The sequence below is a fragment of the Lagopus leucura genome, unplaced genomic scaffold (assembly GCF_019238085.1).
Source record: "Lagopus leucura isolate 7727_CA_CO unplaced genomic scaffold, USGS_WTPT01 Super-Scaffold_100050, whole genome shotgun sequence".
Taxonomy (NCBI): Eukaryota; Metazoa; Chordata; class Aves; order Galliformes; family Phasianidae; genus Lagopus; species Lagopus leucura.
Genome location: NW_024962296.1, coordinates 1,333,090 through 1,358,998, shown reverse-complemented (window position 1 = coordinate 1,358,998; position 25,909 = coordinate 1,333,090). Strand labels below are relative to the sequence as shown.

At 40.6% G+C, this 25,909-nt stretch overlaps 1 protein-coding gene across 12 annotated transcripts in view; it reads right to left on the bottom strand.

Moving 5' to 3' along the window:
- PBRM1 (polybromo 1) overlaps window positions 1-25,909 on the bottom strand; it is a 61,322-nt gene that overhangs the window by 32,949 nt on the left and 2,464 nt on the right. For 10 of the 12 annotated variants that reach the window (XM_042885511.1, XM_042885512.1, XM_042885506.1 and 7 more), the window contains exons 3-14: window positions 25,318-25,415; window positions 24,640-24,787; window positions 22,258-22,389; window positions 21,449-21,565; window positions 20,782-20,850; window positions 19,945-20,043; window positions 18,693-18,778; window positions 15,764-15,862; window positions 13,267-13,358; window positions 9,313-9,526; window positions 2,709-2,850; window positions 1,932-2,029 (exon numbers count right to left, since the gene is read on the bottom strand). In XM_042885511.1, the coding sequence (XP_042741445.1) occupies window positions 1,932-2,029; window positions 2,709-2,850; window positions 9,313-9,526; window positions 13,267-13,358; window positions 15,764-15,862; window positions 18,693-18,778; window positions 19,945-20,043; window positions 20,782-20,850; window positions 21,449-21,565; window positions 22,258-22,389; window positions 24,640-24,787; window positions 25,318-25,415 (1,394 nt within the window). The remainder of the gene's footprint in view (window positions 1-1,931; window positions 2,030-2,708; window positions 2,851-9,312; window positions 9,527-13,266; window positions 13,359-15,763; window positions 15,863-18,692; window positions 18,779-19,944; window positions 20,044-20,781; window positions 20,851-21,448; window positions 21,566-22,257; window positions 22,390-24,639; window positions 24,788-25,317; window positions 25,416-25,909) is intronic. The other 2 variants (XM_042885510.1, XM_042885518.1) reach the window with 1 other exon arrangement.

The window sequence follows — 25,909 nt, the reverse complement described above, 5'->3', positions numbered from 1 at the left end:
CATAACCAGGATGAAGATTGTTAGAAGGAAAAATAGATAAATCAAGTCCTGCATGGCTCCCTGTATATACACTACAGGGTCTGTAACAAATCGGATGGAAGAAGAAAGCTTGTGTTACTATTAAACTCAGATATCATAGCACATTTAGAAATGCATTCTCCACAAAGCATTTTTGAACCATCTTTCAAATTGCAATCTCTACAAAACACTTATTCAGGTAGACGTAACTTCAACTATTTCTATAGACATCAACAAAAAAAACCATCAACATTTGCAGAATGTATAAAACATCACTGTAAAGCAAGCCAAACTGCATCGTAGTTTTTCCATCACCTGGCTCCTTCTCAAAGATATTCATCTGAAATACACCTAATCACAGAATCACAGAATCACAGAATTGTAGGGGTTGGAAGGGACCTCCAGAGATCATCGAGTCCAACCCCCCTGCCAAAGCAGGTTCCCTACAGCAGGTCGCACAGGTAGGCATCCAGGCAGGTCTTCTTGTATGGCTTTGTGCCTCTGATACTGCCTGCAATTAACTAACAAAATCAATGTTCCAACATGTCAGAAAAATCAAAATGGATTGCCTATATAAAGAACTCCCCTCTCCCTTTCTACCTTCACTGTTGGATGCTGTTAATTAATGGTTCACAACAGCAGATGAACGATACCAGAACAGTTACACTGCCCTTGAATTCCATCCACACTTTAACATGCTTCCAAAATTTACCATTTAGTCTAACAAAAGTAGGTGATGCAAAAACAAAACAGAAACATCAAAAGCCTTGTTTAGACAGACTTATCTGACAAGTAAAAGGGGAAATTCGAACAACACCATCAGTAGAAAACACTATTACTCTCCCAACAGGATGCATTTTGCCTGGTGCATTAACATTTTCTTTCAATATCTTGCAATTCCTCCATGCTGCACCTCTGTTACCATCAGCTTTCACAGTTGTCTTTTACTTGCTGCCTCTCAGCAAGTCAATGTGATAGCAAATGCTGAACTGACAGCATCAAAAGCACTTTAGGTTCACTTCAGACATAAAATACATACAATTACCTCCCTTACCTATGAAGATTTTTTCCTTCTTTTACCCCCCTTAGATGACAAGGTCTGACAGATATTCTCTTTTAAGCATTTCAGTATTCTCTTGCACAGGATCAAAGCACTGAATTTCAAGAATACTGATGACAATTTGACTTGGTTCATTAGATACTGAAGATCACAACAATGACAATTTTTGCAATTTTTTCCTTCTTGATCTTCATTTGATGTGGTGGTTTGCCTTACCTTTCTGCTTCTTTTATTTTTTGCTCACATCTCTGGGTTGCACCACCTCCTAAATCCATGCTAATGTTTTCCCCGTGCAGATTTTTCTTCTGTGTAAGCGATGCACTTACTTGATTGCTCTTAAGTAGATCTTTGCTCTATTCATTCCCTTCCTGCCCCCATAACTGCTGTCATTTTGACATTAGGAAGAACTAAAAATAGGGGAGTCTGAACATCTAACAGGGATGTTGAACTGCAGTTTCACACATAGTTGCTACACTTGCAATCATGTTATTGAAAGTCAGAATTTCCTTCAAAAGATAAGGAGAGGCAGAGAAACAGTCCAAACATTTCTGCCAAGATTTTCTCAAATGGTTTAGAGAATGGAAGAAGGAAAACGTATGCAAAGAGACATCAGTGCTTCCAGTGCCCACTTATTACAGTTCTGTTGACATCTACTAACTAGCCCAAAAGGAAACTAATGTCAGCAAACAGTTTTTAACTAACTAGAACAATTAATGAGATTAAGTTTCAGAGCTATTCAATCACTACACAAATGCTAGAACACAGCCTAGTGTTCTCTAAGAATAAACAAAGAAAATAATAAATAAACAAAATAGCAATGTTAAAGTCTACAGGAGACTACAGAAGCACACACCTTTTCCTTTTGGAGCTTCCAGTATCAGATGTAGCAGAAGAAATCATACTGTCCCCATCCTCAATGTCATCTCTCCGAGCAAGCTCCTTCTTTTTTGCCTGAAGAAAGGACAAACGGCTGAAGTCACTGCTGGACACATTCAGAACAATATTAAAGACCAGATCAGATGCACAAGATAAAATGCAGCTATGTGTTTTCTGCACATAAAGGCAAATGCACCATTAAAATATTTCATTTATCTATTTCACGTGAGTTTGCAGACACAAAATGGTCACTGAAGTTCTTAGGGGAACAATTTGAAATCAAAGCCATTTCAGATTACAGCACATAGCTGGAACATCTAATGAAATCTTCAGCATCCTCCACCTCCCTGTATTTAACTGTAAACTGAAATAAAAAAGGGGAAAGAGAGAAATACAAACAGCATTTTTTTCAATTTTCCTCACAACTTTATCAGGTTAGAAGCTGTGATAAGGAACAAGAGTGACCAAGAGACCAAGGTAACAGTTATACTGGAGGAATCACTCCATGCTGCTCTTCATTCCCACACATCACCTCCTAATCAACTACTTTTGGAAGCAATTTTCAGACTACTATTTAGACATTATAGGACACTATGGAACACATGATCAACAAGGCAATCACAGCCAATAAAAACACTACTGCAAACACTACTGCAAACATGAGTCTTGTTAGAAATTGGTTTGGAAAAATATTACTTAGGGAAATAAATTCATATGAAAAGTTACATCCTTTTGATTGTTCTACTGCAGGTACCTGCATAACCTGCTGCATTTTCAGAACTCTCTTATAGATGGCAGAATTGGGGACATTGTAACGCTTGGCATTTTCAAACATTAAGTTCAGGTCAGCCTCCAACTGATCTAATGTTTCATACTCGTGGTTCTTCAGTTTAGCTCTGCAAAAGAAGAAAATTACAGATTACTTCACACACACAGCACCAAATCATACTTCAACAGCTTCATTTTTGTGAGAAATCCATATCCAGACAGCTCTTGTTATCTTCTTCCGATGCCACAATATCACCTTGCCATTGTAACAACACTAGATAAACACTTCTTTCTGTGTTCCCCCAAAGATGCCTGTTTGTTGGTTGGTGCCTCACCTGCTGAAATATGCTTCTGGAGAAAGCTGGAAGGGCCAACAACACAAACAAGCTTTTCACACGCTTTGAACACAAGAGAACGCAACAGAAAATAGTAACACAAAGCAAGAAACAAGCAAAACAAACCAAAAATAATCCCCCCATGTTCTCTTCCAACTACAGAACTGCTGAGAAGTGCTCACGGATTTCTACCACAACAGCACTGTAGAATCCTTCTGCTGGTAACATCCAACCAACTGCTATTTCCTGGGTTCCAGCTGTATGTGCCCTACTGAACAGTAAGCGCCATCTCACAGCTGAAGAACTAGAGAGTTCTCAGTGGCTATGAGAAAACAATAAAAAGCTTTGGACAAACATCCTAGACTTAAGATGTGGAGAAAATTACTTGTTATCCTCATCTATAACACACCATCCTGGGTCCCTACATACCGCTAAGATTCTAAGACATTGGTGTCTTGTTAACGTTTGTGTATTATTTTCTGGCTTATTTTTGGTATTTCCAACTGAAGTCACGCATAGCAGAATCACACAGAAAGGTTCTCCTGTCAGCATCACTCAGTGCCATTCCAAAAATGGACAGTTACCAAGATAGCTTTCATTGCAGAGTGGCAAGAATTAAAATAAACAAAAGGGGAAAAAGGAGGAAAAGGAATTTTTGTACCAATGAAACTGTCATGAAGCAGAATCCATCTCCATTTGTACAACATAAAACTCCAACAAAAACTATCTGCCTATGGTAACAAGTATGTTACAGTATTAAAAATGACCAATATTAAAAAAAAAAACAAAAACCCAAAACGTGAAATTCAGGATTTCTGTCCCCAAAGCCCCTGGCTTATGATGCACATACTCATCAATACTCAGGACATAAATACTGCTTCATGCTCTCACCATCGTCCACTAACAAACTGTACAGGTCATGCCTCATCTCCTCCAGCTAGCCTGACTGCTGGCTGGTATGGAAAGCAAAATCTAGGGAGCAAAGCACACAGGGAGGCTCTGCAGTCCAAAAGGAACACTGAGAAGCCACCACAGGACTGCAGCACAGGAAGCTTGTCCATACTGCAAAAGATAAAACTTCGGTAAGACAGCACTCAAGAAAACACAGAACAGAAATACTTAAAAGAAAATTTGCATCAGAAACTCTCACCAATAATCCCAATTTTATCACAAACATTGTATGCTCTTATTTATTTCAAAATAGAGTGATTTAACAACACTCCAACCTGTCACATGTGAATAGCAGTTTCTAGCAATTTCCTCCTTTACTGGTGCTAGTATAAGTGTTCATAAATAATTTAAACTTCCCAAGGATTAATGAGCAACTAAAATGATGTTCAAATAAACACAATTCTGCCTCTTTGAACGGAAAAAGAACAAGCACCATCTAGAGTACTTAGGAAACAAATGCTACAAAAATTGAGAAAAGCATGTCCTGTGCAGAAATGAGTTCACAGGAGAGAAATGCCACCAGAGCTCCTCTCCTTGGGACACAGGTAGCAGCTGCAGTGCCTGTTTCCAGGGGATCTCTCAGATGGAAGTGACCACTCACACTGACAAACTCGCAGAACTGGGCTCTACTTAGGCATCTAACAACGTGAAGACCACCTCAGCTGCCTTAGCTTTGCATATTAAATACTTCATGTCTAAAATACCTCAATACTTTTCACTGCTACAGACAACCATTACAGGAAAAGCAGCCATGTTCCAGCAATCAGCTATTACTAAGCCTTTTTATATTACAAGATCTGCTCTTGGTTCATCCCCTGAAAGCAGGCCAGCCTGCACACATCATGCCTGCCTTCCACCTCTGCTCAACTTCTGCTTCAGTATCAGCAGCACGCAGTTTGTCAGCATCCTCACCGTGTTTGCTTCTTCCAGAAAACTAAAGTTTAGAGGGACTCAATGGCAGAAAGAACTAGAAAAATTGCTAGTCTCCCAATTAATATAAGGAAACAATTACAGAATCACAAGTCTGCGCTCTGCATGAGGTGTAAGGCCAGCTCCCGAACAAGAAACCCAGAAGGCCACCTCTCAACTGAAGTGCCACTTTTTCAATTCAGATTGCTTCTCCTCACTTTCCCTTAGCACTACTTCTCTTTGTTTGGAGTTGTTCTGCCCACAACACAAACTGTGCTATGCCCACATCAAAACAGATGAAAGTAAGCTGCAGGCAGAACAAGGCAGCAGCATTTCTTAGGGTATGTATCCTACTAGCAAGTTTCCTTTCCTTAAAAACGGACAAGGGAACACGAGGAAAGCTTCTTTCAGTTTGCTTTTATTTTCTCACTGCAGTGGTCTGATAGTAACAGGCAATAAACTAAATTAACCTCCCAGTTCTGGGTCTGCCCAGCCCACAAGGCAACCAGTGAGGAACATCCCTGGCCTTACATCAATCCAGGAGCATTTTCCATCACATCTCCTCCCTCCACTGCTCTATGGAGCAGCAGTGGGACTGCAGCACGGTGGAGCTGAGCTGCCTGCTGGCATTATGCCGCCACAGTGGCAGACGGAAGGAAAATTTGCAAGGGATTTTAAATACTAAAGAGAAGAATTTTATCTTCAGAATATTTTCCCAGTTGGCACATGCATAAATTAAGCAAACTGCAATACAATGATATATTATTTTTCCAAAAGTTATAATAAAACCTTAACCTAAGTGTTACTTTCAGCTATTAGTTCCATAAAACATTCAATTTAACCCAGAGAGCAGCCTCTGCCCCTTCAAGGTTAAGTCCCACTGATCAGACAAATATGTTTATTCTATTTTCAACTTGAGTATTAAATCTAGAAGTAACAAGAGCCAAACAAATTTAAGGTCCAGGAGAATCTCAACCCAGTGAAACAAAGTTTATATTCCTATGACACATAAAGTTGGATGAAGGTTCCTAAGAAAAGCTCACAAGGTTCTTAAGTAGCGGATGTCACGCAGAACAAACTGCTTTCCATTAGACCACAGAATCATAGGGTGGTATGGGATGGAAGGGACCTCTAAGATCACGCAGTTCCAACCCCCTGCTGTAGGCAGGAACACCTCCCATAGCCCGGGTTGCTCACAGCTCCATCTGGCCTGACCTGGAGAGCTTCCAGGGAGGGGGCACCCCCAACTCGCTGGCCAACTTGTTCCAATGTCTCACCACCCTGACAGTAAAGATTTCTTCCTAATATCTCGTCTACACTTACCCTCTTCCAGTTTAAAGCCATTTCCCCTCATCCTGTTGCTACATGCCCACATAAAAAGTCCTTCCCCAGCTTCCTGGAGCAGAAGACACGGGGGCATGCCTATGAAGGCACTCATCTCTCACATGCAGACAAGGAGAGAACAGCTGTTAGAGAAACCCCCAGTGGAATAAAGCCTCATGAACTTGCCTTCAGGATCATATTTACTGATGCTGTAAAATTTAAGGAGAAACACAGTTCTGGTAAGCATGTCAGTATCTGACACCTGCATTCCATGTAACAGTAAGTTTGGTGTGTTCCTGCATTAATTCCTGACTACTTCTCCGGGCAATGAATTACTGAATTACTTTTAACAGTGCTAAATAGCCTCCATACTGCAGAATTCTAACATATCTTAAAGTCAAAGTCTTTCTGTTTAAAGACTCTGCAGCCCTGCACCTTGCTCTATTCAAGCTGAGGCAGGGAGTATCACACCAGTGAAGACAAACACCCCATGGGAGGGAATGAAGAGTGAGCCAAACCTGTCTCATCCATGTTCACTGTCAGAACAAGGGCACAAAAAAGAAGGAATTCCATCTGAACACGAGACTCCTTTCCTGAATCTATGATGGTTGCCAAATGCTGGCATGGTTACCCAGGTTGGCTGTAGAGAATGGGCGATGTGCACAGTGAGGTGGCTGGTAGGTGGCTCCACGCCAACCCTGGCTTCTGTACAGAGCAGGGCAGGAGGAAACAAGGAGGACACTGCAGCCATGGAAGGATCATTTCCTGCAGCCAGAACAGCCTGAGAGCAGCGCCCAGCTCATGCCACCAAGGATCACAGTGCTCAGTGAGTGATCAAGATGCTGGGATAGCTGTTATCTGCTCGTTAAACCAAATACACCCAGAGCTGTGATATGCTAGAGATGATAAATCATTTAGTGTGGATTTTCCTGCATTTAACACACACAGACTCCTGAAATACATGATTAGCTGCAAAAGCTCCTATGGCAGTAGACACTCAGCCACCCATTTCACAGTGCACTCTGGCAGCATAGCCCAAATATCCAGGTGCCAATGCAGCAATCACTAGGAGACTGGGATGCCAGGCTGTACACTAACACCCTTACTTTGTCACTACAACAATTAACCTTCTGTTAATTGTCCCCATCTTGTCCCCCTCTAGACCCATCACCTTCTTGTCCCGATCTAGGACCATCAGGTGCACACCTTGAATCTGCATCTTCAAACACGCAAACCAACAGTAATCATCTACTGTCCCCTCCCCTCTAAAAAAAAATCCCCTGCCCCCTCCCCCCCAAAAAACAAACAAACCCAAAGCAAAACCAAAAAAACCCTTCCATTCCCTAGGAATACCAACAAAACCATGCTCGTTTCAGTTTTCCCTAATGCACAACAATTAAGTACACATATGCATGACTTCAGGGCTTTTAGGCATAATAAAGGAGAACCCTACGTGGTATTTAACAAATAACTGAATTTCAGAATTTGCTAAAGCTACTTAGACAATTATAAATACTTCATATTATAAATATTATAAATGTGTACACACACTATTTCTAAAAAAACTGTGCTTTATTTTCCAAGCTCTCAGGTAATGAGAAATATCATCTTCTTCTGAATTTCTTTATATATTTGCATGCCATCTTTGGACTGCCCCAGCAGCCAAGGGTAACCTGACTACTCTGTAAGGGAAACAGAAAAGCAGCTGCCTTCCTAAGGCAAATTATCATGTACTAAGCACATTTTCAAAGCAACATTTCTCCCAGTTAAAACCATACATACATAATTAGAACCAGTGCCCTTCTGTACACTCAGATTAAATGCTCCCTATCAATGATGTTCTCAATTTCATCTTTTTTTCCCAAAAAAATGGGCTGGGTGGTTCCTTCAACAAAAAATGCCTCCTTTGTCAAGTCAACAGCTGTACTAAGACATAAAGAAATAACTACTTTAAAGCCATTGACGGATAGCTAACCAGCGTGGGATTTTTCTACTTGCTTCCCAAACCTTTATCCCATGACAACAGAGTAGGCTGGCTGTTCCATGGAAGGGGAACCAAGCACACGAAGGTGGTCAGCAGGGCAGAGACCTTGCCAGCCGTGAGCAAGCAGGTTCAACCTAGAATCCAGGCTGAATTTTGGTGACTAGGCAAAGGCAGGAAGCCAGGCTGGCAGGTCAGAGTCCGATCCAGGGGTGGCAGCCAGGGTCAGACAGGGCCTGTGCTCAGACATAGCAGGCCCAATTTCAGTCTGGGAAATCAGCCTGCAGGACAGAGTCTCAATAAGTAGGGGGGATCAGTGGGAGTGCATGGCCAGGCTGTGGTGTGCTGGAGCACACACTGCTACCACACAGCCCAGGGCAATGACTGGAGCCCCAGGGCTGAGCTGTAACAGGGCTCCTGGGTCCCAGGGCAGGAGGCTTGGGCCACTATTCTGGGCCACTAACACTTCTCATGCACTCAGCACCTTGACATATCCAACCATACTAGCTCCATCATAATAGCTTCTCTCACACCACTCAAGGAAGACGATGCTCACTGTTCTTCTTTTAAACCTGGTTTTTACCCAGTAACTGTGCTCTGAGAGCTGATGAGCTTCAACGGCTCATAGATTTAGGAATGGTGTGTTGCATGAGTACTGCACTCCAGACTACCTAGATCATTAATGAAAATATTCTCCACAGTTGGACTGTGACATAGACAATTTGCTTTGCTGAAGACTATTAATGTACAAACCACAGCAGTAAGAGGTAAGCAAGCCACTGGGGTCAAGGAAAGGGCATAACACAGGGCTCTGCAGAAACTTTCACCTCTGCTGTCCACCAACCCTCCAGAATTATTGATATGGCACAGCACAAATGAAACACCATGTAAAATAAACCTGTGGACAGCAGCCATTTATAAAAGATGACCAGAAGACTGATGCAGGCTGGCGTGAAACAAGCACCAATCAAAGCATGAAGGAAAGATGGTACATGTTGCATCAGCAACCTGACCACAATATAGGACTTTGGAAACAGAAGAAACCCTTAAATATTTTCCCATCAGACGTAGTTTGCATTCTGTTTTCTTACCTGATCTGCTGCAATGAAATAGGTGTTTTAATTTGCTGGTAATAATCAGGATACTTTTTCTTGGAGGGCAACTGGAAAAAGGGTTCAGATATTAGCTGGCCCTGATTATTTCGGCAACTTCTAACTGTATCATAAAGCTGATAGAGAGGATTAGAAGTGTCCATGAAGGAAGTAATACTCTCAGCTTCAGACTCTCCTTCATAACGAGCAGCAGCTGCACAGAGAGAAAGGAAAAATGGGAAACTCTCAGCGAACAAGTCAAGTGGATTTTGTTGTTTGACTTTTCAAATAGAGAAAGAACTAAACAAGAACAAAAGAGTCCTTCAGCTGAGGGCATTCAGCCACTCTGGCAGTCAGATTCACATCTTAGAAAAGGACACCACAAATGGCTGTACCTCATGTGCCTCAAGCTGATGGGAAAACAGAAAACAAAAACCACCACAACACATAGCTAGATAGCAAGCTCTCTTAGCACGAGACTCAGCTCAGTCAATGGTAACACACCCTGCATACAGAAGCACTGAGAAGTATGTATACAGGAGAATACACACCAGGACCACTCAACCACATGCTATTAATAGGACAGCTATAGAACATCCTTATTTACCCATTTAAACACTGATGTCAATATTTGTGCCAAATATATTTGTACACTGAGCTACAGCCATGCTGCTGCCCAACTGGAGTACACTACAAGAACATGAATTGACAAACCACACCTCAAATTTGCAAAGGTGCTCAGACAGGGAAAATGGCTGAACTAAACACAATGTTTTTTGTATGCATGTGAAAAGAAGTGACTTCAAAACTTCTGTTATCCTTTAAACTCTAACATTCACAGCCCAATTAAGAAAACTGAACTTTAACTGACAAGACTGACACTGAAGGTCACCTTTAATATGCAGAAAATGAAGAAGTACATATTTTAGAATGATTATTATGAACTATTTCTGGTAATTATAGAAAGTATTTGTCAATTTTATAGAGACTTTGCCAGCTAACTTGATGAAGCAAACAGTAAGTTTCAGGATTAGAACAAACAAAAAGGATACTGTGATGAAGTAACATGTACTGCTGACAAACCAGGAAACACACAGCTATTTATTCCTTAACTTCCCCTCTTACAAATTCCAGTTTAGATGGAAGCTTGGTGGATGACACGCTGGATAATTCAGCTGCACAAAAGACGGCTCTCCAATGCTCATGCCAAGTTTCCAGCAGGCATTTTCATTATTGCTCAGTAGTGGCTGGCAATGTTTCAGGTTTTCTACTCAATTTCAGTAAAGATATATTGAACTGATGACAAAGCCAGAGGGCATTCTGGCTGCACACAGCACAGTGTTAGCATCTATCCTCTGCAGCCTGACATTGCACATCTATGCAGACCTGCTAGCCAAGACAGATGCAAGCTAAAACACAAAGCAGACCTCAGTAGATGCACAAACATGACAGAGATGTTCATTACTGACTCAGAGGAGATACCTAAAATTATCATGTGTCCGAATGCCAATCAGCATCAAATAATTGCACAGCATCCACTGCGGTAGCCTGCAAAGCAGGAGCTGGACAGAGTAATTTCAGCAGGAAAAAGAGACTGGAAACAGTGCTTTGTTTTCCCTGAACCTCATCTATCAGCCTGAGCATGGAGAGAAATCCTTGCAGCAAAGAAAATGCTACCAGGTACAACAAGTTTCCAGACTAATTATGCAACAGAAGTAGGCTTTGCTTTTGTTTGCTCAACACTGCAGCTCTCACTGTTCCACCAAAAATGAATACAAGGGAAAAAGGAGAGCTGCTTCTAAGAAGAGGAAAAAAAAACCACAAGAAAGAAGGACTTTAATATTCTGTGACATGGTAGCCAGCAAAGAAGCAGTTCAATACTCTAGTCAAGACAGGTCCTTCTTTTGTAGGCATTTCCCAAAATGAAATCTAAATAAATTAAACAAGCACTCAGAGGAAAACGTGTACATAACACCTGAATGAACCTATACATATTTTTATTACAATGTGTATGCTCTTTCAAAGACATGGCAATCACTATATATCCTGAAGTATTCAGAAAATGATAATGTCCTCCCAGCAGGAAGCATTAACGCATCTTGACAACTGAAGATGTATTACTCAAAAGACAAAAATCCTTATTTGGCTACACAACCAAGCACATAATGCAAGACCACAGGCTCTTGAACATCCAGAAGCAATAGGTCCCATAAGAACACATGAGAGAGGAACAGTTAGCAGGTACAGAGGAAAGAAAACAGAATAAAAATTTCAGGCAGTAACTATATGTGTGCCCTTACTCAGTGCTGACAGAGGAAAGAAGCAGAGTGAGGAAAGCACAGGAATGTATACAAAAAAATAGTCTTTACTCATTAAGTAACTTGCTTTTATCAATGTCATGCACTGAGACAACACAAATGCTTGAAGCCTAACAAGATAGATGCTAGTAAAATCAAAAGCTGCAACCACTCCTAAAGGCATAAACCTTATGCCTTTTTACGTTTATAGTGAGGATAACTTGTAATGGAGCTGCAAAAGCTGCTCATGTCTCAGTACGTTTGAGCTAGAAATCTTCCACAAGCTCCATCACACCACAACACACTCTGAAACTGTGAGGATAAACTCCAAGTTGGAAACAGTTGCTTAGGCAACTGCTGCACTCAGAGATGCTCACAAAGACTGAGCTCTCTGTATCAAGGAGAAAGTTCTCTACGCTCTTTATGTCCAACCCTCATTTGTTTCAGTGTTAGGGGAAAGACAGATACCAGAGCAACCAATAAAAAGACTGCTTGCTTTTAAGAAAAATCTTGTTCACTCTAAGAATGAAAACATAGAGATGTCCAAAGATATGCTGGAAAGACTGAGAAACAGTGACAGATATCTGCCAAAAAACTGCCCTTTTGATGAATGCAATAGGATAACTTCAGCAGTACTAAGGCAAAAATCTTAGACACACACAAGGCCCTGTGCAAATGACATCCGTGTCCATGGCAGACGTGACATCTGAAAGCAATTAAACCACTTGAAGCATTTAAATCCTGAAGAAGCAGAAAGCTGTATTGCTCCTACACTGAGGTGTGGAAGGCCTGCAACTGACAAGCACACTGAGCCACAGGAATGAATACTCTCCACCTCTCTCAAAGAGGGGAGCCAGAACTGAAGCCTAGGCTAACCAGGAACACAGATACAATTCCAACATGAAATAAAACACACCCTATGTTAAAAAAAATGTAACAAAAATATTAATAATCAGATATCTGCTCTGAGATAATGTGAGGAAATTACGGAGAATGCAACTATTGAGAAAGACTAATTTAAAAGACAGACTACAGTAACGTTGGCCAATACTGAAATATATGATATAATGGGTATGTTACAACAGATGTTTATAATACAATGCTATAGCATGCTTATGAAACTAAAGGTGCTGTCTCAAGGCATGCCTTTTTATGTACTTTTGTTTGAACATGAGCCCTCACACAAGATCACATCACTGCTAGATTACACAAGATATTTGCAAATTAAGTTCCATTATTTAGCCTTCCTTATATCCCATATAAATAGTCTCAACCTTAAAAAATAAAACCTGACAGGCTCTTAGAAGAGCCACTGGCACAAGAAAGGACAAGCCAGCATGAAGTTTCTCTAGGACAACTGCCATATCTCTTAACCCACAGAACACGTAACACTGTTTTCAACATCTCCTTGTCTGTTCCACATCAGAAGGAACAAAAACATGCAACAGTTTCCCAAAGCCTGGATCAGTTTGGCCAGTTGAGCCTATCTCTTAGCAGCTGCACATTTATAACTCAGTACTAAGATGAAACAGTGACTGGACTTAACAGAATTATATGCTCAATTTTGAAACAGTAAATATAATTCTGCAATAGAGTGACATTTGAAGATATCTTTAATTAAAGAAAATAAACAGATAAATTGCATATCAGCTCCTACCAGCCAAAGCAGCATCCTCATCACTTTCTGATCCATACTGCAATGCCATGGTTATTGCTGATAAACGATCCCCCTGGGCTGATCTTTTGTTACTGTAAAAAGAGGGAAGAAAAAAAAAAGATTTCAGAAGTAAAAAATAACAAAAAGTTCTTCTTATTAAATCACCATTAACAGCCATCCTGAGTGAACCAGTAAACCAGTGAAGCTCATGTCAGCTGCTTATCAGGAAAACAGAGATGGCTACAGAGAAAGAACCATAGAGCTCACCAAGCTGCTAACACCCCTTGAGACAGCCTTCACTTTAACAGGCCGGCCCTCTAACCAGAAACTGCCCGTGCAGTCCGAATGTCAGAGCTCAAGCTATGTATCTTCTGTCCTACTTCAAATACTTAAGTATTTGTGTTACTAATTGGCACTTATGGGAATAAGGCTTCCCAATTATCCCAAAATTATATAAACAAATCTCTTATTTAATCCTGTTTTATAGGGATTGGTCTACATTAAGAAATTTAGCACGTTACAGGTTGTCTCCCTTTCTTCCAGCCCTGCCTGCACTCGTTCAGCACGCAGAGTGGTTGGTTGTAAGTGAAGGGGCTCTTAACTGGTCTCACAACATCTTCAGCGTCAATCTTTCCGCCTTTTCTCCCAAATCTGGGGCACAGCATCTCACGCGTTGCTTACAATGACACTGACTCCATACAAGCACTCAATACCTGAAAGAGCCGTGCTGCTGCTGGGCATTAGGCCACAGTTTCAAGGCCTACACAGAGAAGACTGGCTGCTTCCAGACAGTAGCTAAGCCTGCTGGCATAAAGCCTCTGCTACATACCAAACATCTCAAGTGATGAATGAAGAACAAACTGGACAGCCTGCAGTAAACCAGTCTGCCTAGTAAGTCTGCCATAAGCACATCAGCAACTCAGTACTAATGGCTTGCAGGATTTCACACTATCATAGAATCTTTTGCGATGGAAGGGGCCACTGCAGGTCATCTGATCCAACTCTCTGCACTGAGCAGGGACACCACAGCTCCACCAGGTGCTCACAGCCCCTCCAGCCTGACCTTGGCTGTCTGCAGGGACGGGACATCCACCATCTCTCTGGGCAGCTGTGCCACTGCCTCACCATCTTTAAAAAGAATCTTATTTATATCCAATCTAAAGAGGAGTTGGGATTGTTCAGTCTGGAGAAGAGGAGGCTCAGGGGAGACATTATTGCTCTTTATAACTGCCTGAAGGGAGGCTGCAGTGAGCAAAGGGTCGGCCTCTTCTCTCGTGTAACTGGTGATAGAACTAGAGGGAATGGCTTCAAGCTGCACCAGGGGAGATTTAGGCTGGATGTTGGGAAATGCTACTTTTCTGAAAGAGTGGTCAGGCAGTGGAATGGGCTGCCAGGGAGGTGGTGGAGTCAGCGACCCTGGAGGTGTTCAAGGAACGTTTGGATTTTGTGATGAGGGACGTGGTTTAGTGAGTGCTATTGGTGATGGGTGGATGGCTGGACTGCGTGATCCTGTGGGTCTTTTCCAACCTTGGTGATTCTGTGATTCTGTAAAACTCCTCTCTTTTAATTTGAAACCATTTCCCCTTGTCCTGTCACAACAGACCCTGCTAAAGAGTCTGTCCCCTTCTTTCTTACAGCCCCTTTGGGTACCGATAGGCCGCTCTCAGCTCTCCCCACAGCCTTCTCTTCTCCACCTGCACAGCCTCAGCTCTCAGCCTGTCCTCGTAGGGAGGTGCTCCATCCCTTGGGTCATTTGTGGTCCTCCTCTGGACATACTCCAACAGACCCACATCTCTCCTGTACTGAGGACTCCCCATCTGGACACAGCACTCCAGGTGAGGTGTCCCAGCACAGAGGGGCAGGATCAGCTCCCTGCCCTGCTGGCTGTGCTGCTTTGGATGCAGCCCAAGATACAGTTGGCTTTCTGGGCTGTGAGGGCACAGCACTGGCTCACGTCCAGCTGCCATCCAACAGCACCCCAGGTCCTTTTCAGCTGAGCTGTGCTCCATCCTTACATCTCTCCCAGCTCGTACTGATAGTAGGGGCTGCCACAACCCAGGTTTTGTCGGTTTCTATCTTCCATCTCTTAAATATTAATTCCTACTTATTTCTTTCAGTTTCCAATATCATTTTCCTAGACTTACAGTTCATTTCCTTATGAGTTTTCACACACTTTACTTTGTAATGAAGTCTAGCACATCAATCTTCAGAATATTTCTAAGGAAACAGCTGCACAGCGAGTATTTAATAACAAGTGTTTGAAACATGAAATATAAAAATCAAACACAGAAGCGTACTTACAGTAAAGTACCTTCTTAAACTTACTTCATAGGAAGGAAATATATTTGAAATTTCAAGAGTATTCGAGTCAACATAGGAAATTAAAGAACAGTGCCAACTTAAAAAAAAAAAAGTGCATATGTATTTTTTATTTTTAAAGTCAGCATTTCGACGTGACGATGACCCAGCTTTTCCTCCAAGTCCAAAATTTACTTACCGAAAATATTTGTTAGAAGAATTTCTCTCATCACCCACACTGCCTTTACCCTGTGAGGAAGGACCTGTCAGCTTGGAAGCAGTCAAATTTGATGGCGTCCTTAATGCAGGAGAGACAAGCCAAGGAAAGGGGGAAAAAAGAGGCCCACCTTAGACCCAAGACAAGATGCAGCAAGGCTACAGCTCTGTACAGAGTTACTTCGATAGGTCAGACAAAAGCTTCAGAGACAGGCAAAAAAAAACATTTTAAAGCTAAAAGTAAAGCAACACCAAGATACATTTAGTGCCCCAGCATTCTGATATTGATTTTGTTTATAAAAAGCCAGAAGGTCACATTTAGATGGAGGATTAACAGCTATACACACAGCTCAGCCTACAACAACATGTGAGCAGCCAACAAGACACTCCTCAGCACCAACATAAAGCTACCCATACCAAATCATGTTTGATCAGTACTTCATAGAAGTCACAGTGTGCACAGTCAAGGAGTTTTATTTTGTCACTTGACTGAAGGGAGGACAGCTAAATGCACCGAGAAAGAGCAATCAGTGTGACAGCAGACATGCAGGACTCTGTGCTGGGAGAGCAGAGTTATTTGACACAAGTTAGTGGCATGAGAAGGAGTCTGAGCCTGATCCACCAAAGAGAAAGTGACATAAATTCAGAAAAAAAAATTAAAGGAACTTATGGGGGTATTCTACCAAAATCAGCAATAGGTAAAAGAGACTGTCTGTTGAGACAATCAAATCAGGAAAAAATGAATGATTCTGTGATGTAGATTCAGCAGAATACAAAAAAAAAAACAACATGGTTCAATTAAAAACAGAACGAGGCAAAAAGAAAACCACCAGGCAGTGAAATACTTCAGAACAGCAGATGGGAGGTTTGGTTTGGACTACACCTTTCTCTCACCCAATTCTTTTGCACTAAAAAATAAAAATAAATTAAAAAAAAAAACCAAAAGGATAAAAAATAAATAGAATAGTTTTAAGAAAGACAAAAGCACCCCACATCCCCTGCTATAAAGGGCAGTTCACCATTACTGTAGCCTGTTCCAGGCACTACCAATACTTTTTGCCAAGTTACAGAGACAAAGAAAGGGAGCAGTCAATTAATGAGACATTCAGATTACTTCAAGCCTTGCAGATCCATAGAGAGCAGAATACACGAGAATGTAAAGAATCAGGAACCTTAGGAGTAGAAATGGGTTGGCAGTGCAAGAGAGGAATTCAACTAACAAATATCAGTGTGATTTATCTGTCATCCCTTTTGAAGCAAACAGCTTAAGTTTGAAGAAAAAAAAGTAAGACTCCAAATTAAATACAACTTGTGATATTAAGAATCATAGAACCACAAATGGCTCAGGGCAGAAGAGAGCCTAAAGATCAGCTAGCTCCAAGCCCCACCATGGGCAGGGCTGCCAGCCACTCGGTCAGGCATCAGATGGAGCTGCCCAAGGCCCCATCCAAGCTGGCCTTGAACACCTCCACAAACGGGGCACCCACAACACCCTGAGCTTCATCAATGTAGCCCAACGTAGCAAAATAAAGAAATAAAATCACAACTTATATTAAAAGTTTCTGGGCCTATATGTAATTCCTGTTCCATCCAAGCTAACACACACGGAAACGATGTGTCTGTAGAACCAAGATCTCCTGGCACCACACGTACTTGGAGGAAAATTATTACAATATGCATCAAGAATTACTCCTTAATGCTTCTGCTTTTGTCCGTTCCTTTACATGAGGTGTTTTGCTCACTGCTCTGGCTGACACCTCACCCAAGTATGGGAAGCATGCTAACTCTGCGTGACTGAATCCGAAAAACCACAACGTAATTGAGCACTGAACAGTAATATCCAAGCAGGTAACTTTCATTTCTTTCAGACATAACAGCATTAAAAGTAAAGTCTGTGGCTAACACCTTCTAAATATTTTTCAGGGGAGAAACAAAACATAACCACCAGTACACAATCTGCCTCTCAGTCAACAGAGGGCGCTGGGGTTCTCAGCTGTACCGCACAGACCTTTGCAAGGAATGAACAGCATTTATTTTTCAGCATGGCGTGCCAGCAAACAACTCATATAAATACTTGGTCCATCCTAGAATGAGTTTGCTGACTCCCTGGAGGACCTGCAAGACAGTGGTTTGTTTTTTTATATATATGACACAGCTCATACTGAAAAATAATATTTAAGCTTACTTTTGACTGGTGACTCAAAATAAAAATATAGAGAAGAATAAATTCAATTGCATTTTAGATCAGAGACACATGTTACGACTGCTTTACTTCTTTGTAGGTAGCACCTTCTTTTCAGGTAGCAGTATTTCCTGATTAAGCTCTTTCTGTGAAACAAATACAGCTGTCAAAAGCATTTCATATCTGCCTGCCTAAAGACCAAAACTATCCCTCTCTGATTTTAAGTCCAGATCTTCAGTGTCTTGTGCCTCTTTTCATAGCCAGAAATAGGTTTTCAAATAAGAGTTCATATAACATGGCCTCTGTTCTACATATCTGTTGCCTTGTTGCTGCATTTCTGCCCCTACCTAGATAACTGTGAGCTCTCAGCTCTCAGCTCCTTACAAGATGCAACACTACCCAGTACTTTTGGCACAGCAAAGCAAAACAACACAACTTTTTCCATCACTGCTTCTCCTCTGTTCTTACCTTACAAACACACATGGAAGCAGTTGGCCAGAGCTTAAGAGAGCCATGAAACATGTACAGAAATACTCATCATGGATGCATTTGAGTAGGAAAAAAGAAACAAACAAAAAAAAAAAGAAACCACCTCTTTCCAAAGGTTATAAACCACAGAAGAACAATAAATGTTCATGCAATTATTTCCCAGGATATTCCCCACAGCAAAATTAAGGGAACAACTACAGAGATTTTCACAGCCTTACAAACAGAACTCTATTTGTGGTACCTGAGTCGGAGACTTGACTTGGCCAGCTCGCTGTGCTCAATTTCAGCCTTTTTCATATTAAATATTTTTTTAATTGCATTTGCATCCTGTCAATGAAAAGAATGTGCTTGTTTATGGTTGAAAACAAAGAATGTTATTTTCAGGTAGAACCATTCAAGGATCAGGAACAAAAATGGGTTTTGGTTAGGTTTCTTATGTTGTTCATTTTTGTTTTAAACGTTCCTAAATGCTTAAACGATTTGGACTAAGTACTGAAGTACAGAACAAAATCTCCATGCAGTAGCCATACCGTGGCTGTAGAAACATAAAAGCTGAGTAGCTTGAGCTCATTTTCTCTCACATGTTTAAAAAAAAATTTAAAAAATTAAAAAAACTAAAAAAAAAAAAAACCCAGGAATATCACACAAGCAGATGAGTTTCCGTGCCTTTGAAATTATTTAGCTACGGCTATTGCTGAGCTTTAGGATGTTCCTTCTCCCTCTCTCTCAGCAACAGAGTTGATACTTGAAGTAACAGTTCAAAAAGCAAAGATCACAAGATTTGAACGAGGTCACAAGCCTGGGTAACTGAAGTCACAATCCTGAAAGCAGAGCAACTGGAAAAGTCCCATAACCACTGACACAGGAAAGTCACAGACATTGCAAGGTCTCCTACCACGAAGCTCATAGGAACATACAAGCAGTTATTTGTCACTGAAATTCCCTTATTTTCAGAAGTACATGGAAACAGTAATATCATAACTTGCACACAAAATGCTGGTGAACTGAAAACTAACCAAGATTGGAGGCGTCATAAAAACACAGCCAAAAGGAAAAGAACCTTGGAAAACCATACAAAAAAGACACTGCTCCACTTTTCAAGCTTATGATGAAAAGTGCAGTCTGTTCCCAACACCTCTAATGGGATGATAGCTGAGCATTGCCACTAACATTTTAATCTGCAGTCCCAGCCATTCCCATTTCAAGCACAAATAAAAGGATCCCCCATACTTCCAAAGAAGTCACGTAATTCACATCTTGATATAAAATTTAATTGGAAAAACTCGTAATTCAAGATAAAAAGATATTACAACTATTTAAATCATATATATATTACATACATAGTACTATATAAGGAAATTCCAACAAGAGATCTATTTATTATGGAAACAGTTTTTAGGGCCTTACACCAAGGATTTCCTCAAAGACCAACAGCACAGAAAACAGTAAAGAAACACCTAACTTTGATCTAACTGTGAGTGACTGAAACTAACCTTGAACACTTGGGATCCAGGCTCATTGTAGGTTTTGGCATTCTTTGCAAGAAGATCTATATCCTTGGCCATTGCATGAATGCTTTTATAAGTTCCATTCTGCAACAGAGCAAAACAGAACTGCTTTGGGGCAACCTTCAGACAGCATGGAAAGTCAAAAGCAAAGGGAATTCATAACGGATAAAGAGAACACAGACAAGAGAGAACAGTTTTAGAAAAGAAGAAGAGTACTTAAGAAAAAAAATAAGAGCACAAGGTCTTCTTGATCTTTAAAATGCTAAGATTGGAAAAAGTTTAACACTATTGCAATACTATCTTAATGTTGAAGGGTCTGACAAGATGTGATTTCAGCTTTATTCTCTAGTTCAATTAGACCTTGTGCTGTCCTTCACTATTACACAAAATAGAGTAGAATAAATAATAGAATTACTGAACAGCATTTCAGATTGCTGGAAAAGCAAGATGAAAAATGAAGCAGTACAAAATCTCTATTTACAGCAGTAGAACAGAAGCAGGTGATGCTAATGCACAACCAAGCTTCAACAGATCAATGTTTGATGTTTGTAAGATTTGCCAAGGAATTACTTTAAACCATTAAACATCAGGGAACCCAAGATACTCAGGTTCAGTGCCAACAGACTCTGGTTTACGATGCCAGATCTTCAACACAGCTACCACTGCAGTGTTAAAATAGGACACAACACTAAATAACTACAGCATCTTGAGTTTTCAGTAGTGGGCAGAAATAGTCTGCTTTTCTTATTAACTTCAGCAATTTTAGAGTGTTTGTTTTTAATCAAGTCTAAACTGTAGTGTATTAATAAGTTTGTATTGTACCTGAATCCTTTGGGCAATAGTTTTAAGATCTATGGGCTCCTTTATTATTGCATAATAATCTGGATATTGCTGGAAAACAAGAACAATTGATATGTTATCATGAACAGTCACAAAGCTCTTCTAAACCATTCTATGAGTTCTTAGTAAAGATTAATTGTAGATGAAGAATAGCGTAAGCTTCATAATTACAGTATCAGGCATCAGTTTGGAGAGACAGATGATAAGGCAGATACATACAATTATGTCTCATCCATAAAATGCCATAAAGAAACAATTCTGGCTGAAAACAAAATACACAGTGATGGTTTTCAAAGTACTTCTTTTGCTGGTTAAACCTGTTACACCACAACCTGAAACAGAACAGTAAAGTCAGCCAGATTAAAAACAAACAAAAAAAAAAAGATTAAGAAGTCTCAACCAAAAAAAAAACAAACCAAAACCAACCAAGTAAACTAAAGTTGCAGAACAGAGCAAGCCCCAGCCTGCAATGATAGGCCTGGGAATGAGTGGGTAGGAGCAAAGCAGCTCTAAAAACTGCTGGAGACAGATAAGAGAGATGAGACAGTAACAAAAAACTGCATCCTCAGTCTGTGCATTACAGTGCTCAGGGGCAGTGATACAAATTTCCACATCCCAAATTCAGGATGATTATTATTGAAACACCCACCACTTTAGAAGGCAGCTTCTGGAACAGTTCACTTATCAGGCGTCCTGATGGATTCGTGGCAACAGCTACAGCTTCCAGAAGCTGTTCAAGAATCTCCTTCAGATAACCTGGAGATGACTAACATGAGAAATTGCACCAATGAAATGAGGTTTCAACAACAGCCAAATACAGTGCTTCAAACTGCACTGAAATACACACATTTATTTTTCAAAGACAGAAAAAAAAAATCAACTATGCATGCAGCCTTGAAAAACAACATTCTTTACATATTCAGGTAAAGCACATGAGAGTCTGATTTCACATTTACACTAAAGACTCACGTACACATTACATCCTGTCAGAAGAAACTTGATTGCCAACCTTAATGCAATCATGCATCCCAATGTCTTAAAAAAAGAAAAAAAAGAGACAAAGCCAAGCTTCCTGTTGTCATATCTGCATTAAAAAACTGCTCCAGGAAGAGTTGCAGTAATTGTATAAGATGCACACAGGAAAACAATGTCATTAGACATTAGACTATCAAGAACACAGCTGACCCAGAACTGCATTTTGTCCCTAAGAGAGATGGCAGAACTTTTTTTCCTAGACAGAAGCAGAACATGTAGACAGTGCTGTGAAATAATTAAGTGGCAACTAATAAACATGCATTAAAAACAAAAGCAAAACCTGCAAGGAAACACCTGTAGGGGCATAACTGAACAATGAAAAGACCTGATGCCTTTCCAAACGTAGAGGCCGAGCTTCAGCTCAGTCAGCTGCCACACAGAGCAATAGCTTCCTCCAGCTGCAGCTGTCAGGCCTGCACTTACTAGTTCTTGACTGTCATGTCCTTCCTCATCTTCATCCTCCTCTTCAGCATCTCCTTTTTGAACAAATTCATTTTTTGTGCGCAAATACAACTCCCATAACTTGCAAGCAGCTTTATATTCAGGAGAATCGGGCTGAAAGAAACAACCACACAAATCAAACAGCATCAGCACCCTCAAAATTCACAATTCTCTCATCTAGAAAGAGCTTATAAATTAAGTCTCTGAATTGTATTAAACTGATTGAGTAACACAAAACATCAGAAATTCCTGCTTGAGAGGTTCTTTAGAGGTGTTAAGAATGGTAATAAGAACTAGAAAATATCACTTCTGTCACTGCAAAGCATTCCAGCCTTCTTGAAAACTTGGCAATAAAACTGCTTTGGGCAGAGGCACAGACAAGTACGAGATGAATCTCAGGAGATCTCCAGGCTCTGCTGCAGCACATCAGTGCCAGTATTTAAAACATAATAAATGTCAGTATGCCAGAAATGTAATTTAAGCCAACACTGCTGCCTTTGCACAACACTTGAAAACTCAATTCTACCAAAGAAGAACACCAACGAACGCACACATATCTCAGTAAGCACTGCAATGATTTGCACTGTTCAGTAATAACTGTGAAATCCCAAAGAACTTGAGAAATGCATTAGTCAGCAAAAATATTTCAAATACAGAGCAGCAATCAACCATCAGCCTATTACTGCCTAAAGCAAATCACCAGAAAGAAAGGACTGCTTTCCCACTCTTTTGTGCTTTTCCTCCCCTTTCCCCTGCCATCACCACTATTCCAGGAGCTTGGGCAGAAACGTTGTCTTATTTCTGTTGATTACACTCTTCTTCACTCTCTCAGCTTCTGACAGCTTGAAACAGAGATGAGAATCCAACACAATAACTGTTCTTACGCTTACCCTACCAGACATAATGTTCTCAAGACATCAGACCAGGTGCTGGTTGTGAGACAGAATAAGGGATACCCTGCTCTGCTGGTCTGCTCCTTTCCTCATTACTGAGCAAGACGCTCAGAAGTATTACTTGAACAGAAACACTGAACAAGCAAAGGCTTCATTTCAGTCTGACACTCCCAATAAAGCACCTACTGACACAAACACCTCGCCAATGAATCAGCCTTCCTTGCACCAAATTAATTTAAACTATGTGAATAAAGGTAAAAGATGAAAAAAGATGAAGTTACGTTTGTGTGTCATACCTTCATCTAATGACTCTGTATTTCTCTGGTAATGACAAAATTCCTGCATTCTAGTAAGATAGCTATCTGCTTCCTATGCTGCATGCAGGATTGCTACAATACGGGCACAGATCTGAGCTGAATATTGTGCAGGCAAAGGCATCTGACATTTGGGAAAATGCTAGTAATTGTTTCCTGCCATCCATTCCTTATTCCTCATATAAAACAGAAAACAAACCAAAGAACCCACCACACTAAGGGGAATGTGTCTGCTAAAGCACACCATGAATACGCAGGTCTCTGTGCTTTTTCTACTGTAACCACAACGTAGAAAGATGTTAACCCTTAAACCTGGTTGTTCCTCAGAAAGCCACAAACACACACAAACAAACACAGGCACCATTTACCTGAGTGTCACCTGACTACAGTGCCTGCCTGAATTACAAAGCAATTATGTGGACAACTTCCAAAGACCAAGATTTATCAAAGCTAATATCAGCACTGAAGTTTTAGGTTTGCTATCTCAGCCACAACACACAGTGTCCCTTTTTTAGTATGTAAAATGCTTCCATTAAATGAGATCATTCCTGTTTTCTTTCCTCCTTTCTTAAGGCAACTACAATAGAATCCATTAATACCTAAAATAAAACACATGTTGGGTTTGGAGGAATGGAGACGTGGCTTGCAGCCTCGGTGAAACACATCACATACACTCACAATCTATCATCAGAAACCAGAGTAATCAGTGTGCCTTATTTCACTTTAGTAACTGGACAATGGAAGAGAAAAAGTCAGCAATCATACTGCAAAACTCCAAAACAAACTCCTCCTTTAGGGAGAAGAAAGTGTGGTTCTTTTCAAAAGGTCACATGGGATATCTCATAAAACGGGAAGGTTTTAATAGATCAGTCTTTTTCTCTGTTGTTGGGTTTTTTTGCTTTCTCTCTCTCTTGGAAAATGAAAAAAATACCCTCTCCATGTTATTTTATGGCATCCCCACAGAAAAGCTACTATAGCAAGACATCTCACAAAGATATGGTCAACATTATGGGAAAATACACAAACACCTGCAGTAAGTTCATGCTGCTCTTACTAGCATCAAAGGCAAAGCCAGAAAGCTTTCTGCCAAACCAAATAAGAACCTCAGTATATCTCCATCATTGATAAATTCAAGCCTTTGTACCTATTTTCCTCACCTTGTAGTAAGCCTTTGCATTGTTAAAGAGAAGCTGAAAATCAGCAGTCAGCACATTCACATCATCATATTCCTCCATCTTCAGTTTCTGTTGGATTTTCATTAAATCAATTGGCTGTGAAACCACTTCATAATAGTCTGGTTGATTTCTGTGGTAATGACAAAGGCAGGCATTGTATTTCAAGCAGAAAGTTTAGACACAGAGACAACAAAATGAAACAAAGACAGTTCCAGGTAAAATATCTGGTCAGCGTTCTGTTAGTAAACCTATTGTAATACCTGCTCCATTATCATTCTCTGTTTTCTGAGTTTAAGGTACATTCAGTCTCTACTTATATTTTCAAGAGTCATTTGAAGAGTTTATCATCCTCCCAATGCACACCCTCAGTATTACACTCCACCACTGAGGAGGAACATCTTCAGGTCAGATGTTTTAGACAGGTGTCACAAGAAATATCTCAAATACATTCAAGGTTGCTTTTCTTTTTTTCCCTTTACTGAAAACAAGTACCAACATCAGCAGGTCCCACTGAATAATTACAACACTCACTCACATCATCATATGCTGCTGTGACACAGTGATGAGCATAGCTGATTTGTTTTTTTTTCCATATTTCAACTTTCTTTAATGGTGAAGCATTCCTTAAAACCCAAGGCTTCACAAGAACCATGGCCTTACCTTCGTTTCGGTGCCCTAATGAAAAGCTCACAAAGGAGCCTGCCCTGTTCATCTTTGTAATCTCTGATGGTGTTGTAAAGTTCATGGCATACAGCAATCTAAAATTCAAGAACAACACAATAAAAAGCAAGTCAATTTTAAGGAGATAACAAATCAAGACCTGCTTACAACAAGAAGGGGAAGGCAAATTGCTCACGTATGGTGCACTCCAAAGCAAGAGAGTGAAGAACACTGCATGTCCTGCATTAGTATGATCTAGCAGGTCAGTACTGCAGAACGTTAGGGTTGCCTGTTTGGTTTTTGTTTTGTATTGTCTGATTTAACAGAGTGAACTTTCTTTCAGTACTAATCCTAAGTAGAACATTCCAAATGCAGGCTAATTCAGTACAACTCTCTTTGTTACAGACATTTAAAACCATGACAGAGGTCCTTTTGCCCTGCAATTATTTAAAATCAGACTGCTAACTCAAGGCATAACAATGACATCGTATGCTTCAGCACGTATCGAAGAGCTGTTCTCCACTTATCTCTCCCAGCATTTGCTATTCAGATGCAACTCTCAATTTCTGCACTTTATTACTTCAGCCCTCTG